Source organism: Chiloscyllium plagiosum, chromosome 15 (assembly GCF_004010195.1).
Source record: "Chiloscyllium plagiosum isolate BGI_BamShark_2017 chromosome 15, ASM401019v2, whole genome shotgun sequence".
Lineage (NCBI taxonomy): Eukaryota > Metazoa > Chordata > Chondrichthyes > Orectolobiformes > Hemiscylliidae > Chiloscyllium > Chiloscyllium plagiosum.
In genome coordinates, this window is record NC_057724.1 from 50,957,733 (window position 1) to 50,977,991 (window position 20,259).

A 20,259-nucleotide genomic window follows, 5' to 3' on the forward strand; every position below is an offset into this window, starting at 1 on the left:
GACTCGCCGGCCTATAGTTACTAGGGTTATCCCTACTCCCCTTCTTGAACAAGGGAACCACATTTGCTATCCTCCAGTCTTCTGGCACTATTCCTGTAGACAACGAGGACATAAAAATCAAGGCCAATGGCTCTGCAATCTCCTCCCTTGCTTCCCAGAGAATCCTAGGATAAATGCCATCAGGCCCAGGGGACTTATCTTTTTTAACCCCAATCTCTCGCCTTTTCCCAGTAACCATTGATTTTCTTACTATGCAGGAACCTCTCTCTCTCTGTCTTAAGTATCCTCAATGACTTGGCCTCCACAGCCTTCTGTGGTAATGAGTTCCAAAGATTCACCACCCTGTAGCTTAAGAAATTCCTCCTCATCTCAGTTCCAAATGGTTGACCTATCAATCGTGTCCTAGTCTGTCCTACTAGTAGAAACACCTTCTCCATGTCCACTGTGGCTAGGTCTCTCAGTATCCTGTAAGTTTCAGTCAGATTCCCCCCTCATTCATCGAGTACGCCGAGCGTCCTCAACCACTCCTCGTATGGCAGTCCTTTTGTCCCCAAGATCGTTCTTGTAAACCTCCACTGGACCTCCTCCTATGCCAGCAGAAGCTTGCTTAGAAATGGGGTCCAAAACTATTCACAGTATTTCAAACATATTCTGACCAAAGCCTTAAACAGTCTCAGGAGTACATCCATGCTCTTGTATTCTCACCCTCGAAATAAATGCTAACATTGTATTTGCCTTGCTGACTGCCAATTTTACCTGTATGTTATCCTTAAGAGAAGCCTAAACTAGGACTCCTGAAGTCTGTTGTGTTTCAGATTTCCAAAGACTTTTCCAATTTAGAAAATAGGCTATGTCTCTATTCTTCCTACCCAAATGCATAATCTCACACTTTTGCACAGTGTTCCATCTGCCACTTCTTTGTCCACTTTGTGAGCCTGTCTAAGTTCTTCTGCAGCCTCCTAGCTTTCTCAACATGACTTATCCCTACACTAATTTTGAAGTCATCTGCAAACCTACCAACAATCTCTTCTGTTTCTTTGTCCAGATTGTTAATGTTAATGTGAATGATTATGGTTCTAACACTGATCCCTGCAGAACTCCACTAGCCAGCAGCTGCCTTTCTGAAAAATACTTCTTTGTCTTCCTCTCTGTCTTCTGCTCATCAGTCAATCTTCTATCCATGCCTGTACCTTCCCCCTGACACCATAGCTCTTGACTTATATATCAGCCTTCTGTTTGTCACTTTGTCAAAGGCCTCTGGAAATCTAAATGGATCACATTCACTGGCTCTCCTTTAATCATTTGCTTGTTAACACCTCAACGAATTCTAATAGATTTGTCATGCATGGCCTCACCTTTGAGTTCTGACTCTGCCCTATTTTAACATGCGCTTCCAAATATGCTGCAACCTCAACCTGAATGATGGGCTCTTAAAATCTTACTAAAGACCAAGGTCAGACTAACCAGCGTATGATTTCCCATATTCTGCCTCTCTCCCTTCTTAAACTGGGGTGTTGCATTTGCCATTTTCCAGTCCTTTGGAACCCTCCCCAACTCTAGTGATTCCTGAAAGATCATTACTAATGTCTCAACAATGTCCTCAGCTATCTCTTTCAGAGCTTTGGGGTGTAGTCCATCTGGTCCAGGTGATTTATCACCTTCAGGCCTTTCAACGTCCACAGCACATTCTCCTTAGTCTGAACCGTTACGACACAGCGGCTAACCCTCCTGCTAATTAAACCAAACATCCAGACAATTCACCTCGCCTCATTGTCTGTTAAAGAATGAGTGACGAACAACTCCCAAATTTCACTATTTAAAGAAAAGTATTATCAATTTATTCCTTAACTCTAAAAGTGAACGTTAAACAATAACTATTCACAACTCTAAACCCCCATTTCTCTTAACTGCTTGTTATCTGCCTCCAACTCTATAAAAATATACTGTTCCAATAAAAACTCTTATTAAAATTACATCAATTCAATTTCAAAACCACATAGCACCCATCATCCCCAGTGTCCTCCTTCTTTCTGCTGAAGATCTCCCTGGATTGTCTTTTGTCTTTGACTGCAAAGATGTTTCATATGAAAAAGGCACCTTTTTGATACAGAGCGTTTTGGATGGCAATGTTTATTCTCTGTTTGACTTTCAAAATGTCTGGGTTTTTTTGTACCCCAAACATCGGATCATCTCATTGGTTCAAGGTTGGCAAAAACAATAAATTCAAACGTGATTGGGATTTTGTATCCTGAGGCATAATTTAAACTGATTGTTAAATTCGAATTGTTGTCAAAACAGCAACCAAAACTCAGATATCTATTTCACAACCAAATATTATTTATTTTCAATTTTCCAGTACACTCTGGGACTGCTAATTAGTCACATGACAGATGATTGTAAGCTCTCACTGCAAAACAGCTTTCACTCTCAATTAAAAGTAATGTACACGCCTTCAACTTTATAACATTTGTAATGGCCATGGCTCTCAACTCTGCCCCCTGAAGTTCAGGTATGCTAATTTGACCATCAAGACTGATGCAAAATGCTTATTCAGTTCCTCCACCATTTCTGTGTTCCCCATTACTACTTCTCCAGCCTCATGTTTAGCATTTCATTATCCACTCTTGCCTCTCCTTTGCCTTTTACAAATCTAAAACAAACTCTGGCAATCCTCTTTCATATTGCATAACTTTCACATTGCTAGTTCACCCTAAAAATTCGTATTCATCCCCCTTGTTGCTTTTTTAGTTGTCCTCTGCTGATTTTGGACTTCCCAATCCTCTGACTTCCCACTAATCGTCACCACATTGTATGTTCTTTCTTTTGTTTTTATGTAATCCCTGCTCCCCTTGCAGCCATGTCTCCATAATACCCACAATATCTCATCTGCCAGTTTCAATCTGTGCTCTAAGCTCATTTAACTTGTTTTGTACACTATGTGCATTTAAGTACAACACCCTCAATCCTGTGTTGAGCAAGTCCTCACCTTCTCACAGTTGTCCCCTTATCTGCTATGCCTCAAGTTAGATTCCAGAATGTTTCCTTCCTTCTGTTCTACTAGAACATAGAACATTACAGCGCATTACAGGCCCTTCGGCCCTCGATGGTATGACAGGTTGGCACAATAATCTGAAGCCCATCTAACCTACACTATTCCATGTACGTCCATATGCTTGTCCAATGATGACTTAAATGTACTTAAAGTTGGCTAATCTACTACCGTTGCAGGCAAAGCATTCCATACCCTTACTACTCTCTGAGTAAAGAAACTACCTCTGACATCTGTCCTATATCTATCACCCCTCAATTTAAAGCTATGAACCCTCGTGCTCGCTGTCACCATACTTGGAAAAAGGCTCTCCCTGTCCACCTTATCTAACCCTCTGAAAAATCTTATATGTCTCTATTAAGTCACCTCTCAACCTTCTTCTCTCGAACGAAAACAGCCGCAAGTCCCTCATAAGACCTTTCCTCGTAAGACCTTCCCTCCATACCAGGCAACATCTTAGTAAATCTCCTCTGCACCCTTTCCAAACCTTCCACATCCTTCTTATAATGCGGTGACCAGAACTGTACACAATACTCCAAGTGCGACTGCACTAGAGTTTTGTACAGCTGCTGCAAAACCTCATGGTTCCAGGACTCGATCCCTCTATTAATAAAAGCTAAATTACTGTATGCTTTCTTAACAACCCTATCAACCTGGGTGGCAACTTTCAAGGATCTGTGTACCTGGACACCGAGATCTCTCTGCTCATCTACACTACCAAGAATCTTACCATTAGCCCAGTACTTTGCATTCCGGTTACTCCAACCAAAGTGAATCACCTCACACTTGTCCGCATTAAACTCCATTTGCCACCTCTCAGCCCAGCTCTGCAGCTTATCTATGTCTCTCTGTAACCTACAATATCCTTCGTCACTATCCACAACTCCACTGACCTTAGTGTCGTCTGCAAATTTACAAACCCATCCTTCTACGCCCTCATCCAGGTCATTTATAAAAATGACGAACAGCAGTGGACCCAACACTGACCCTTGCGGTGCACCACTAGTAACTGGACTCCAAGATGAACATTTCCCATCAACCACTACCGTCTGTCTTCTTTCAGCAAGCCAAATACTGATCCAAACTGCTATATCTCCCACAATCCCATTCCTCCACATTTTGTACAATAGCCTACTGTGGGGAACCTTGTCGAACTCCTTGCTGAAATCCATATACACCACATCAATCGGTTTACTCTCATGTACCTGTTTGGTCACCTTCTCAAAGAACTCAATAAGGTTTGTGAGGCACGACCTACCCTTCACAAAACTATGCTGACTATCCCTAATCAAATTACTCTTTTCTAGATGATTATAAATCCTATCTCTTGTAACCTTTTCCAGTACTTTACCAACAACTGAAGTAAATCTCACTGGTCTATAATTACCAGAATTGTCTCTACTCCCCTTCTTGAACAGGGGAACCACATTTGCTATACTCCAGTCTTCTGGCACTATTCCTGTAGACAATGACGATTTAAAGATCAATGCCAAAGGCTCAGCAATCTCCTCCCTGGCTTCCCAGAGGATCCTAGGATAAATCCCATCCGGCCCAGGGGACTTATCTATTTTCACACTCTGCAGTATATCTAATACCTCTTCTTTGTGAACCTCAATCACACCTAGTCTAGTAGCCTGTATCTCAGTAATCTCCTCGACAACATTGTCATTTTCTAGAGTGAATACTGTTGAAAAATATTCATTTAGTGCTTCCCCTATCTCCTCTAACTCGACACACAACTTCCCACTACTATCCTTGATTGGCCCTAATCTTACTCTTGTCATTCTTTTATTCCTTAAATACCTATAGAAAGCCTTAGGGTTTACCCTGATCCTATCCGCCAACCACTTCTCATGTCTCCTCCTTGCTCTTCTGAGCTCTCTCTTTAGGTCTTTCCTGGCTACCTTGTAACCCTCAAGCGCCCTAACTGAGCCTTCACATCTCATCCTAACATAAGCCGCCTTCTTCCTCTTGACCAGGGATTCCACTTCCTTCGTAAACCACGGCTCCCGCGCTCTACAGCTTCCTCCCTGCCTGACAGGTACATACTTATCTAGGACACACAGTAGCTTTTCTTTGAATAAGCTCCACATTTCTAATGTGCCTATCCCCTGCAGTTTCCTTCCCCATCCTATGCCTCCTAAATCTTGTCTAATCGCATCGTAATTGCCTTTCCCCCAGCTGTAACTCATGCCCAGTGTAATACACCTATCCTTTTCTATCACTAAAGTAAAGATAACAGAATTGTGATCGCTATCACCAAAGTGCTCACCTACTTCCAAGTCCAACACCTTGCTGGGCTCATTACCCAGTACCAAATTTAATGTGGCTTCGCCCCTTGTTGGCCTGTCTACATACTGGACAAAAAACTGACCCATTTATAGTACTCGTACTATAGTGTGCCCAGTCAATATTTGGAAAGTTGAAGACCCCATGACAACTACCCTGTCTCTCTCACTCCTATCAAGAATCATCTTTGCTATCCTTTCCTCTACATCTCTGGAACTATTCGGAGGTCTGTAGAAAACTCCCAATAGGGTGACCTCTCCTTTCCTGTTTCTAACTTCAGCCCATACTACCTCAGTTGACGAGTCCCCAAACATCCTTTCTGCAACTGTAATACTGTCCTTGACCAACAATGCCATACCTCCCCCCTCTTTTACCATATTCTCTGTTCTTACTGAAACATCTAAATCCTGGAACCTGCAACAACCATTCATGTCCCTGCTCTATCCATGTCTCCGAAATGGCCACAACATCGAAATCCCAGGTACCAACCCATGCTGCAAGTTCACCCACCTTATTCCGGATGTTCCTGGCATTGAAGTAGACACATCTCAAACCAACTCCTTGCTTGCCAGTGCCATCTTGCGTGCCTGAAACTTGATTTTGGACCTCCCTACTCTCAACCTTTACTATACTCTAACTACAATTTTGGTTCCCATTCCCCTGCTGGATTAGTTTAAACCCACCCCAATAGCCTTGGTGAATATCCCCCCCCCCCCCCCTCCCCCCCCCCCCCAGGATATTGGTACCCCTCTGGTTCAGATGAATACCATCCTGCTTGTAGAGGTACCATCTACCCCAGAAAGAGCCCCAATTATCCAAGAATCCAAATCCCTCCCTCCTGCACCATTCCTGTAGCCACGTGTTCAACTCCTCTCTCTCTATTCCTTGCCTCACTAGCACATGGCACGGGCAACAAACCAGAGACAACAACTCTGTTTGTCCTAGCTCTAAGCTTCCATCCGAGCTCCCTGAATTTCTGCCTTAAATCCCCATCTCTCTTCCTACCTATGTCATTGGTGCCTATGTGGACCATGACATGGGGCTGCTCCCCCTCCCCCTTAAGGATCCCAAACACACGATCAGAGACATCACAAACCCTGGCACCTGGGAGACAACACACCAACCGTGAGTCTCTCTTGTCCCCACAGAACCTCCTATCTGTCCCCCTAACTATGGAGTCCCCAATGACTACTGCTCTGCTCCTCTTCCCCTTTCCCTTCTGAGCAGCAGGGACAGACTCTGTGCCAGAGCCCTGTACCCCACTGCTTTTCCCTGGTAAGTCGTTTCCCCCCCCCCCCCCAACAGTATCCAAAATGGTATACTTATTGTTGAGGGGAATGGTCATAGGGGATCTCTGCACTGCCTGCCGGTTCCCTTTCCTTCCCTTGACTGTAACCCATTTGCCTTTTTCTTGTACCTTAGTAGTGACTACCTCCTGTAACTCCTCTCAGTAACCCCCTCTGCCTCCCAAATGATCCGAAGTTCATCCAGCTCCAGCTCCAGTTCCCTAACGTAGTTTTCGAGGAGCTGGAGTTGGGTGCACTTCCCACATATGTAGTCAGCAGGGATACTAGTGGTGACCCTTACCTCCCACATTCTGCAGGAGGAACATTCAACTGCCCTAACCTCCATTCCCATATTCTAAATTCCCAAAGAGACTGTTGAAAAAATAAGGAATAAAACAAACTCATTACCTTATCAATCTGGCGCACAGGTCCTTTTTTTTGGTTAGAGGAGGAGGATGGGTGGCAGACACAACCCGAATAGTGTTTTGGGTAACGCAACCACACAAATATATGACTTCCCAGAGGTCCTTCTCTCCTCCCTCGCTCCTCTCGGCAAATGGAGGCCCGACTCCCGAGGTAAATCCCTTTTAATGCGGGACTTGTTCTGGGAGATTAAATAACTTCCCCTGAGCCCTCCTCCCCTTTAATTTGTCTGAGTTTGTGGTGAAGGACATGGAAGATATAGAGTGTAGGGATATAGATGGTGACATCTTGAAAAATTTCCATATTACACAGGAGAAAGTGCTGGATGTCTTGAAATGCATAAAATTGGATAAATCCTCAGGAATTGGTCAGGTGTATCCTAGAACTCTATGGGAAGCTAGGGAACTAGTTGCTGTGCCCCTTGCTGAGATATCTGTATCATCGATAGTCACAGGTAAGGTGCCAGAAGACTGGAGGTTGGCTAACGTGATGTCACTGTTTAAGAAAGGTGATAAGGACAAGCCAAGGAACTATAGACCAATGAGCCTGACATCAGTGGTGGACAAGTTGTTGGAGGGAATCCTGAGGGACAGGATGAACATGTATTTGGAAAGGCAAAGACTGATTAGGGATAGTCAACATGGCTTTTTGCATGGGAAATCGTGTCTCACAAACTTGATTGAGTGTTTTGAAGAAGTAACAAAGAGGATTGATGAGGCAGAGTGATGGATGTGATCTATATGGATTTCAGTAAGGCATTCAACAAGGTTCCCCATGGGAGTCTGGTTAGCAAGGTTCAATCTCATGGAATACAAGGATAACTAGCCATTTAGATACAGACCTGTCTCGTAGGTAGAAGATCGAGGGTCGAGGGTTGTTTTTGAGACTGGAGGCCTATGACCAGTGGAGTGCCACAAGGATTGGTGCTGGGTCCACCACTTTCATCATTTATGTCAATGATTTGCAAGTGAGCATAAGAGGTGCAGGTAGTAAGTTTGTAGATAACACCAAAATTGGAGGTGCAGTGAACACCCAAGAAGGTTACCTCTGACTACAACAGGATCTTGATCAGATCGGCCAATGGGCCAAGGAGTGGCAGATGGAGTTTAATTTAGATAAATGTGACGTTGCATTTTGGGAAAACAAATTTTAGCAGGACATATACACTTAATGGTAAGGTCCTGGGGAGTGTTGCTGAACAAAGAGACCTTGGAGTGCAGGTTCATAACTCCTTGAAAGTAGAGTCACAGGTAGATAGGATCATGAAGAAGGTGTTTGGTATGCTTTCCTTTATCGGTCAGAGTATTGAGTATAGGATTTGGGAGGTCATATTGCGGCTGTACAGGACATTGGTTAGGCCACTTTTGGAATATTGTGTACAATTCTGGTCTCCTTCCCATCGGAAAGATGTTGTGAAACTTGAAAGGGTTCAGAAAAGATTGACAAGGATGTTGCCAGGGTTGGAGGATTTGAGCTATAGGGAGAGGCTGAATAGACTGCGGCTGTTTTCCCTGGAGCGTCAGAGGCTGAGGGATGACCTTATAGAGGTTTATAAAATCATGAAGGGCATGGATAGGGTAAATAGACAAAGTCTTTTCCCTGGAATGGGGGAGTCCAGAACTGGAGGGCATAGTTTTAGGGTGAGAGGGGAAAGATATAAGAAGGGACCTAAGGGGTAACTTTCTCATGTAGAGGGTGGTACATGTATAGAATGAGCTGCCAGAGGAAATGGTGGAGGCTGGCACAATTACAATATTTAAAAGGCATCTGATGGGTGTATGAATAGGAAGGGTTTGGAGGGATATGGGCCAGGTACTGGCAAGTGGGACTAGACTAGATTGGGATATCTGGTCAGCATGGACGAGTTGAACCGAAGGGTCTGTTTCCATGCTGTAAATCTCTATGACTCTAAGTCCTTGTGACCTTGATTTGCCTTGATTTGCGATGTCAGTTTGTCGATCTTATTGCAAGTGTTTCATACATTAAGATACAAAACCTTTAATTTTGCTCTATTAGCGAGTTTCCCTCGATTGTTATGGTTCCTCAGTATGACGTTCACACATTCAGTCCCTTCCTTTTATTAGCTGACAATAATTAACCCTATCACTATTAGCTGTCCTATCTGCTCCTTTACCTTTGATTTTCTGATTTTTCATGTAATTGAAGCCATCCCCTCCTCCTGTTATTTAGTTTAAAACCTTATTTCGAATCAGTAAATATCACATCAATCAATGAGTCTCTTCCACTGAGTTAACATAACTTCATACAGTCCAGAAGAGGTTCTCAGCCCATCGATTCTGTACTGCCACTTTTCTGCTCCAATCCCATAGCCTTGAATGTTATGACACTTCAAGTGCTCTCTTTGGCAGTGCATTCCCAGACTCCCATGAACCTCTGGGTGAAAAGATTTTTTCTCAAATCCCCTATAAAACATAGATCTTGTGCTTCTTCTTTGGGAACAGTTTTGCAGTTGGAAGTCTGTACTGACTGGAACAATGACATGAGGTCAGGTTGACTGACTCCCCTTCTCTTCCCTCTACTCATTTGACTGCTTATTTCCAATTTTGGACCAATAGCTTGAGCAAGCTGAATCTAAATTGCGTCAGTTCTCTGCTGCTGAATGCTTTAATAATTTTTGAGATGACTTAATTCCTTAGTCATTAATGAACAATGCTATATCTCTCTTGTTATCTATATTTTGTAATCTTTTGTATATTTTACCTGAAATTGTACCCTGACCAGTCTCTAGTAAGTTACTTATAGAACATATGTTCTAATAGGAAAGAGGAAACTAGAAGGATGAATGGTTATTAGATCATTCAGGGTGGGTTACCTGAAGTGTTTTTTTGAATTTGGTGTGGCATGTGAATACATAGTGCAGAAGAAGTTTTGACATACGACCCATTCTGTGCAGGGATATCCAGGAAAAAGAATCCTTCCAAAGGATTCTCTTGATCAGTCTTAGTTTAAATACAATCTTTTGGGATGTTGTTATATCAGAGATATACCATAGTAAATGTTACTCAAATCTATTTGTCATTATTAAATCTTGTTTCTGAGAGAATAAGAAATTGGAATCATGTGCGAAGTTATTTGAAAAATATTTATTCAATTTTGTCATTACTTGTAGAATCAATGGATGAATGTTCTACTAATTGTAACGGAAATGGCGAATGTATCTCTGGCCACTGTCACTGTTTTCCAGGATTTCTTGGCCCTGACTGTGCACGAGGTAAAGCCAATTGTAACAAGTAGTCTGGCAAACATAATTGTGTTGTAGTATTCTGTGACATCAGACTCACTTTTTATCGTTCAAACATTTTCTCCATCAGCCACATGGTTAGTAGAGACTCCTAGCCCTCACCCACCCCCCTTGTCACCCACTGTTTTTCCAGATTTCTACATAACCCCTCTGCACCCCCCATGAACCTTCATATCAATTATGTCCCTTCCATATCCATTCCTTTATCCCCATGTCCTTTGCTTGCCTCCTGTGCTATTATTAATCTTAATTTAAAAAAAAGACATTTAAATAAAAATGTCAAACCAGGATAAGTATGTTACAACTTCTAAAGTTGTCAATTGAACAATGAAAGTGCCTCCCATCATGCTGTGTAACCAGCCCTATACTTAGCTGAGCCCTTTACTCATTCTTAGAACTCATCCAAGTATTTGAAATGAGGCCACCTGGGCAAACAGATAACAGACCTTCAGTCAAACATCTTTTGTCAATCCACTTGCAAAATGGCATCATTAGGAACGCATGGCTGAACTTCAGGACTGACTAATAGATACAGTCCTATAGGTAATCTTGACACAGATTGAAGGTGAATGCTTTATTCTTGACTGACATTTTTGTAGCATTGTATTTTTTCTTTCTTTGGTACAATTTTTCAAATGCCAAACTACTTATTTGTGTAATATTAAGATATGTAATTAGAATTAAAGCTTTATTCATAAATATTATGACTGTATAGGACCTTGTAACCATAATGTGGCTATGGTTGACTTTGGGGCAGAGAGAATATAAGGGAACATGGTGGTAGCATGGGGACATTGGCAAGTTCTCTAAAATCAACCTGCCGAGAGGTTCTCAACTCCTCAGATGCAAATAGCACCCCATCCCTTCACAAAGTTCAGAAGCTGACCAGCTGGTGGGATCCCATAAGTTTCCAAAACCTTCCTATCATGATGAAAATAATATGCTGTATGAAGATCATACTTCTCCTCCATCTTTATCATATCTACCCACAATCCATACCCTGCCCCTGACAACTCCCTGCCCATCCCCATGTTTCCTAACTATAGAAAGATGATATTGGTCAGGGATGGAGGAGTAAAATTAATATTCTGGCCTCTCTGGTCTAATTTTACCCATTCCAGGCTCAATTATAGGCAGCTATGGGAGCAAGGTTCTGCCCTATTATCTCTATATGTTGTGGTTATTTAGTTTCAAAGAGAGTAAATTCAATCCAAATACGATATAGAATATGGGCCAATTTCACTGATCCAGTATTTGACCTGTTCAACTATAATTATGTAGAATTTGGATTTTGATTCATAGTTTATTCTTATGGGGACACCAAAGTACCTTCCTCTGAAGAATTTTCTTAATTGTTTGTTGTCCTTGTTTCACTGATGTGAGCAAGCTGTTGGCATGGAACTCAGTTTGATTTCCAAATAATTGACTTCAGACACCAAAGAGAGAATTGCTGATGTGTTTCAAAGTGAACATGCTCATTTTAAGTGAACATATTCCAATTACATGCTTCCCTTGTAGTTTGACTTTGAGCTAATTGGTGGCGTTATAGAGATCCCTGTAATATATCTTCCATTTTAGGAAAAGGGAACGTGTTCACTTTCCCTCATTCACTTTCAGCTTAGTCAGCAATAGACTCTCTAAAGTCTCAGTAGTTCAGACCAGTTCTAAATTTGATCCCATCTTCTTTGTTCATTTACTTGAACTTATCCAGAGTTTTGCTCCTGACTCCAAAATCAAGAGCCTAAGCCCTTTAATACAATTGACTCGGTGAAGTTATTGGCAGGTGGCAGACTCTTCTGGAACTGCAAACTGGCAATGAGTTGGTTTTAAAAATTGAACTTAAAAATTAGCTTTGAAAAATGTCAAAATATATTGCACTCTTTGACTTTCTTCAGCACTGCCAGATACAAGGCCTGTGACAACACTCTGGTGTGTTGCTATGCAATCTTGCATCATTTTTATTGAATCATGACAGAGATATGTCCATTAATGATCAAATGCTAAAGAAATATTAGCATTGTCATGAAAAAGCGCAACGTTAGTCCTATTTATATTGAAATAAACTTTCTGCATAATTCAGAAAATGTGAAATGTGCAAGAGTGGGCTTTGAAGTCCTGTGTTGGAACTAATATATTGTTTCTATCCATTTGCAGACTCCTGCCCTGTCCTCTGCAGTGCAAACGGTCAATATGAAAAAGGCCACTGCTTGTGCCACAGTGACTGGAAAGGGCCAGAGTGTGATGTACCAGGAGATCAATGTATTGATCCAACGTGCCATGGCCATGGAACATGTGTTGCAGGAGTTTGCATTTGTGTTCCTGGCTATCGAGGTGAAAGTTGTGAGGAAGGTTGGTCCAACTAGAATATTTTGCATTCTGTTAAATCTATTCAATGTTATGAATGTTAAGAAGCACAGCAGCGATGCAACTTTATGTTCAGTAGAAATTATACCTGTGCAAAATGCGACTTAAGGTGAATAATTTGGTGTGTTGGCATGGTAGAACATTGCAGTATTTTTGCCCAACCCCCTAAATTCATTGGGAAACAATCCTGATTAATCTATGTTACAACATTGACTCAGAATTCATACTGGTTTGACCTGCTGGGCATGGGAAATTTACCAGAGACTCCAGTTCTGGGACTGAATTCCACTTGCCAATACAGGTGTAAAAGCAGCTGAGTAAGCTCACAAATTAGAGGCATGCCTGGCCCCACAATGATTTTACAAGCAATGGAGGAGACATCAGGCGGTTTGAGCTCACAAGGTCTGGTTGAGGCCTCTAAATGGGCAATTATCATAGTTTGGATGGCTTCCAAGTCATATTATCAGAGATCCTATCAAAGGTCATTGGCAGATACAGTCAAATCTATTTCTCTCTCAAAGATGCTGCAGACGTGCTGAGTACTTGTAGCATTGTCTGATTGTAGATCAGAGTCATTGCTGTGTATTATTTATTATTTGCCTCCTATTTTTCTACATTTTATTTTGTTTTATTTGATTCTTCACTCCTTAGAAGTTTGACCTTTGCTTGTGCCACTCTGATACCTGCAACTTAACTATTTAACTTCCACAACATCATCAAAGTGCTTTGCTGGATCATGTCCTTTGTCTGAACAAAATAGCTGAGGCACAATCCTGGAGCTCCCACTCCCAATGGTATTGTTGGTGTCCCTATGCAAACTGGATTTACAGTGATTTAAGGGGAACTGGAAATGGAAAATAACTACTGGTCCAGCTAATGACATCCACATTCCATGATTCATTTTAAAAACAGCCATATGTATGTACCTAGTCATTAGACACACATATCCTTCTGAGCAATATATGAGACATCATCAACAATGTAAACAACAGAATGTCACATGAAGGTTACTTTTTTTAACTTTCCAGCCTGAATGGTTTCAGTGGCATTTCTAATCCTGCAGCACAATCTGAAATTGATAATCCTTTCACTTTATTAGTTCAGTTTATATTCTGTTTCATAGCACTGTGAATAAGGGCATTTTCTGATTAGATTAGATTACCTACAGTGTGGAAACAGGCCCTTCGGCCCAACAAGTCCACACCAACCCTCCAAAGAGCAACCCGCCTAGACCCATTCCCCTACACCTAACATTACGGGCAATTAAGGATGGCCAATTCACCTAACCTGCACATCTTTGGACTGTGGGAGGAAACCGACGCAAACCTGGGGAGAATGTGCAAACTCCACACAGACAGTTGCCCAAGGCGGGAATTGAACCCAGTTCCATGGCACTGTGAGGCAGCAGTGAAATATATTTCCTTCTCTTCAATGGAAGACATTATGACTGAGCTGGGTGCTGAACACTGGAGCCAAAATCTCTCAATCTCCAAACACAGGATTATTGATTTATCAGTTTTGAAAAAAAACTGAAGGAAATCATTCTTGCCATGTTTGAATGATGGTATTATTGTTGGTTGATAATGTCATGAATTCACTGTTTAGGAGCAATTTATTGCAGATGCAAGAATTTGTACTGAAAACATGAAATCTCCAGCATGATATCACTCTTGCTGGTTTCTCAGCGGACCAAAATCACTGATCTTTTCACTAAGGTTTTCAACAAGTCTTATTTTCAATACCATTTTCTTTGGTTAACTTTGGGAACCTGGCACTTGAGGGAATTTTGTAACGAGGAAGGTAGCATCAAGAGTAGAATCAGCAGACCAGAAAATTTAGAGAATTATAGGAGTGCTTGAAAGTCAATCCATAGAGTGATTTAAAATGTCTTATTCCTTAATTTGAATAATGTACTTTAAATCACAAATCAACTTGGGCCAAGCCTTATTTAGTTGGGGAAAATGCCATCAGATGGGATGAGGGGAAAGTTCTCATTCCGAGCTGTCAGCTCTTTCTTCCTAACAAAGGGTCAATGGTTGCCATTGATGCATAGTTCTGACTTAGATATCAACATTTGCAAAGGTATCTTTGGTTGTTGATGAAAATTAAGCAGTGTGAAATAAGTGCCTGGCTACTTTGTAACTACAAGCTTTCAACTTCAGGTTTAATATAACCGCCATTTTGTTACCTTTCAAGTGTTGTGCAAAATGATTGAGTGTTCCACAGTCTCCAAGACAAGAGCAGAAGTTTCCGTTGCATGCGTTAGTGAATCAAGCACTCAGTGCTTCAACCCACTAAAACAGACTACTGGCCCAACCCCAGGAGCCTACTTGGCAGCAATATGTTGCTTTCTGGTCTGTTTTCATAAGGATAAGATACTGCATTATAATCTTCTGCAATTTTATTGCAATTATCTGAAAACTGTTGCGTGTTTCAGCAAGTAGACTAACTGCATTAACTAATAAGAATGAACTACTTGAAAAATACTCAAAAACCATTTTGTAAGTCTTTATTTATGAATGACATCTGTCCTATTTAGTAAATACTCTTGGTTATATAAAATGTTTTCAGCATTGATTTGTTATAATGGTTTAAGTTCTGATAGACCAGTAGGTTGGAAATCTCGTCTGCATGTCGGCTATAAGAACAGCCTGCAGTATTCATAATTTATGTGAGTTGAAGTCATACCAACTCTCCTGTAACAAAAAAAGTGCATGTTTTGGGAATAAATGGACCTCAGCTGATTGTGAATTATATAGATTTTTTTTAACGTTCATACTATTGTAGTAATAGGTGCATTTCTATCACTGAGGCTGCAATATGTACCTGATAGAATAAGCACTATACACTGCATCACAACACACAGTTGAGTTCATTTCTGCATTTTACCAGCCCAATCCATTGAAATTGACACAACTAGCATTATTATTTCAAGTATAATCTACATCCAAAAGATTAAGTTTCTACAGACATTCATGTTGGTTTAAGAATAACTGTTCTGGAAGCTGACCCACAAAATCACATTCCTGGATTGAATTAATAAAATGCCTTACAAAATTTTAAATATTAAAGGATAATTAGTTTCCTAATGAAACATTAACATACAACAATTGATCTAAAAATGATCCTTATTATTCTTATTATTAAAGTTGTTCCCAATTATTTGAAAATAATTTGCTCACATCAGTTTATATATATTTGTGAAAATTCCATTTTCAACTCAATGAATAGAATGAGTTATAATTCTTATATACCAGAGGGTTTTTGTTTTGATACAAGGGAAAAACGTGTTCTTAAACATTCGAAGAAATCGTTGGACATATTGGAATAAAATACTTGGAACTTCAACATGCAAATAAAAAGAAGGAACATAATTGGTAAAATCAGATGTAAAAAATTGGTAAAACTCTTCGCACAAACTTTGATCAGATGTTTTGTTTATTTTTGATATTATTATAGATTGATTTATCTAAAAAGTGTAATCTGTTATCACCTGGTGGGAAGGAAAGGCTGAGATATGAGGGAAGAGGTGATGGATAAATGAATTAAGAGTTAGTAGGATGTGAGTTGGTTGTATAAATATGGGGAACTAGTAATCAGTGACTTTAATGGAGTGTTGCTAAGCAAAATAAAGCTCTTACATTAAAGTGAACAATTTAATGAATTTACTTAATATTTTTTAAGTACAGTTAACTTTTGCAGCATAATTGCTGTTTACTTTTATTTAAACTGTTATTATTTTCTTTTTCTTTAGAAGACTGCTTGGATCCGACATGTTCAGGACATGGTGTCTGTGTACAGAGTATATGTCACTGTGCTGTTGGCTGGGGAGGACTTAAATGTGAAGTCCCAGCAGCTGTTTGTCATGAGCAATGCTCAGGCCATGGGACCCTAATGCCAGAAACAAACACCTGTAACTGCGACCACAACTGGACAGGACCTGACTGCTCAACAGGTAATTACAGATATTGCCTGCTACTTTTAAAGCTGTCATTCATCACAGGAATTTCTCTATTGGCACAACATATTAGTCTGATCCAAATTTGACCAGTTTTAGAGAGCGAGATTTGCAAATTAAAACCAGAAATTGGAATTTAATTCAGGCAATAGGGGTCTTTACCCATCAAGCTGAGAGCCCTATTATGTCTCATTTCAAGAAGTCCCATCATATTAAGAACCAATTAGATATTGAAGTATTTAGCAATAGATTTTACCTGGGATCAAGGACTCTGGAGAGGCCTACAGCTCCTCATTGCCACTGAGGTATTGGTATAGCTGCTGGCAATATGCCCATTGGAGTCCAGGACTAGCAAAGGACCACAGCCAGAGGCGAATGGGGTTGATGAGGAGATTGCCATGTTGATGTTGCATGAGAAAGTGGGCAGGGTGGATTGGAGGCAAAGACTTTGGCTTTCATTAAGAATTTATGTTCTGCTCTTAGCAGCTTGGAATCTCGTGACAGTCCCTTTTGCTCTTCAACTTAATCAGTGGAGGTTTTGCTGTCAGCAAGAGATTGACATGGGGCGATTCCCATGAATTAAGTGTACCCAGACACCACGGGTTCCCATTATAACAAGTAGCATTAAGTCCAGTCCAGTCCGTGTCCTAAATTCACTGTAAGATGGTTTGCTTTGCCACCATAACTGTATCATGTCTCTATAATTAAAATACTGTTATTCATCAGCTTTGTTTTACTTTGTATTACATGCTGCAGTGTATTTAAAGCTTCACACCTATACATACAAAGTGCCCTGAGGTGTTAAAAGTTAGAAAGTTAAGGAGAGGAATCAATTAGAAAAATTCAAGTTCCAAGGAAGCTGGTCAAAGTGGAAATTTTAAAAAATTATTGAATGGGATGTGAGTGTTCCTGACTGGCTGATAGTTTATGCTAATCACTGAATACTCTTCACTAGGTGCTGATAATGGTAATAATGTTGAAATTCAGGGAGGAGTTAGATTCCCTCTTGTAGGCAATGATAATTCCATGCCACTTGAATATTATTTGCCACTTATCAGCTTAAGCCATGAGCAAGTTTTGCAGCATATGTATAAAGACAGATTCATGGTGAATGGTCCTAAAGTAATAATCCAAAGATGTGCAGGTTAGGTGGATTGGCCATGCTAAATTGTCCATAGTGACCAGAGAAATACCAGCTGAGTGGGTTAGCTATTGTAAGTGTAGAGTTATGACAACGGGGAAGGGGCTGGGTCTGGGCGAGATGCTGTTGGAGGTTGGTGCAGACTCGATGGGTCAAATGGGCTCGTTCCACATTTTTGGGATTCGATGATTCTATAATTCTGTTCTACGGAGCTCCTGTATCAGGATCAACGACCATCCCCACTACTGACCTTATGGTCATCAATGGAACAACTGAAAATCGTTGGGACTGAGACATTATCCTGAGAAACTGATGCAGAAATATCCTGGGGCTGATAAGATTAGCTTCCAAGACCTGCATCATTTTCATTTCTGCTGGATATGACTCTAGCTTGTGGAGAGTGTTCACCTCATTCCCAGTAACTTCATTTCTGCCGTGGCTCCTTGATGTCATAACTGTATAAACAAACAAATATCAATGAAAAATTGACAGTGAAAAGCAATGTCTTGTGAGCAATACAGGCAGATCACATAGTTAAATAGCATAGATAAGTAAATAATAGGTAAACAGCAGCAAAAACAAAAACACAGGTACAGGCGAACGTTAAGTGTTTGAGTGCATTCAGTATTCTAACAACAGTAGGGTAGAAACTGTTTCAAAAACGGCTGGTGCATATGTTCAGGCTTCTGTACCTTCTCCCCGATGGTAGAGGTTGTAGAAAAGCATTGCCAGGGTGGGATGGATCTTTGAGATACTGGTGGCCTTTCCTTGATAGCGGGCCTGGTAGAATAATTCTACAGTTGGGAGGTTGGCCTTTGTGATTGTCCAGACCAAGTTCACCAGTCTATGTAACTGTCTCCGATCTTGAATGGTACAGTTGCCTTACCAGGTAGTCATACATCCAGATAGAATGCTCTCGATGGCACACCTATATAAGTTGGCAAGGGTATTTGCCATCATGCCAAATTTTCTCAGCTGCCTGAGGAAGAAGACACATTGTTGGGCTTTTGTAACCAGTGCGTTCACATGAAGAGTCCAAGATATAAAACAAAAAGCTGAGATTAAAAGTCTGTCAATGTAATACTGCATTTGTTAATGAAGTAATGCCACCTTTTAAGAATATGTTAGATAGGAAGTTTAAGAAAGATATGAACAAATGGATATGAAATTAGAGCATAATCTGCTTAAGTAGCATGCATGTCATACGTGTGTCAGTCCAACAAGAGACAATCTAACGATTGGTTTTTGACATTCAATGGTATATTACCATTGCTGAATCTCCCACTCTCAACATCCTGGATATTACCATTGACAGAAACTGAATTGGACCAGCTAGGCAAATACGGTGGCTACAGAAATAGATCATGGGCTGGGAATCTTGCAGTGAGCAGCACTCCTCCCCTCCATTCAAAGCCTGTCCACCATCCACAAGGCACAAACCAGGAAGATGATGAGTAGCTTCCACTGGACAGGTGCACCTTCAACAACACTCTTCCAGCACATGGGAGCCCATTTCTTTTGCACTTTCTAAATCCACTGCCTCTGACATCTTGAAGGACAAAGGCAATAGAACATAGAACATAGAACATAGAAGAATACAGCGCAGTACAGGCCCTTTGGCCCTCGATGTTGCGCCGATCCAAGCCCACCTAACCTATACTAACCCACTATCCTCCATATACCTATCCAATGCCCGCTTAAATGCCCATAAAGAGGGAGAGTCCACCACTGCTACTGGCAGGGCATTCCATGAACTTACGACTCGCTGAGTGAAGAACCTACCCCTAACTTCAGTCCTATATCTACCCCCCCTTAATTTAAAGCTATGCCCCCTCGTAATAGCTGACTCCATACATGGAAAAAGGTTCTCATGGTCAACCCTATCTAAACCCCTAATCATCAAGTCACCCCTAAACCTTCTTTTCTCCAATGAAAACAACCCCAAGTGCCTCAGCCTTTCCTCATACGAACTTCCTACCATACCAGGCAACATCCTGGTAAACCTCCTCTGCACCCGTTCCAGTGCCTCCACATCCTTCCTAAAGTATGGCGACCAAAACTGCACACAATACTCCAGATGCGACCGCACCAGAGTCTTATACAACTGCATCATGACCTCAGGACTCCGGAACTCAATTCCTCTACCAATAAAAGCCAGTACGCCATATGCCTTCCTCACCGCACGATTTACCTGGGTGGCAACTTTCAGAGATCTGTGTACATGGACACCAAGATCCCTCTGCTCATCCACACTACCAAGTATCCGACCATTAGCCCAGTACCCCATCTTTTTGTTATTCTTCCCAAAGTGAATCACCTCACACTTAGCTACATTGAATCCCATTTGCCACCTTTCTGCCCAGCTCTGCAGCTTCTCTATATCCTGCTGTAACCTGCCACAGCCCTCCTCACTGTCCACAACTCCACCTATCTTCGTATCATCTGCAAATTTACTGACCCACCCTTCAACTCCCTCATCTAAGTCAT

General features: G+C 41.2%; 1 protein-coding gene across 6 annotated transcripts in view; it reads left to right on the forward strand.

Moving 5' to 3' along the window:
- tenm1 (teneurin transmembrane protein 1) overlaps positions 1-20,259 on the forward strand; it is a 2,412,691-nt gene that overhangs the window by 2,189,100 nt on the left and 203,332 nt on the right. For all 6 annotated transcript variants that reach the window (XM_043704862.1, XM_043704861.1, XM_043704865.1 and 3 more), the window contains 3 exons: positions 10,178-10,279; positions 12,464-12,658; positions 16,428-16,628. In XM_043704862.1, the coding sequence (XP_043560797.1) occupies positions 10,178-10,279; positions 12,464-12,658; positions 16,428-16,628 (498 nt within the window). The remainder of the gene's footprint in view (positions 1-10,177; positions 10,280-12,463; positions 12,659-16,427; positions 16,629-20,259) is intronic.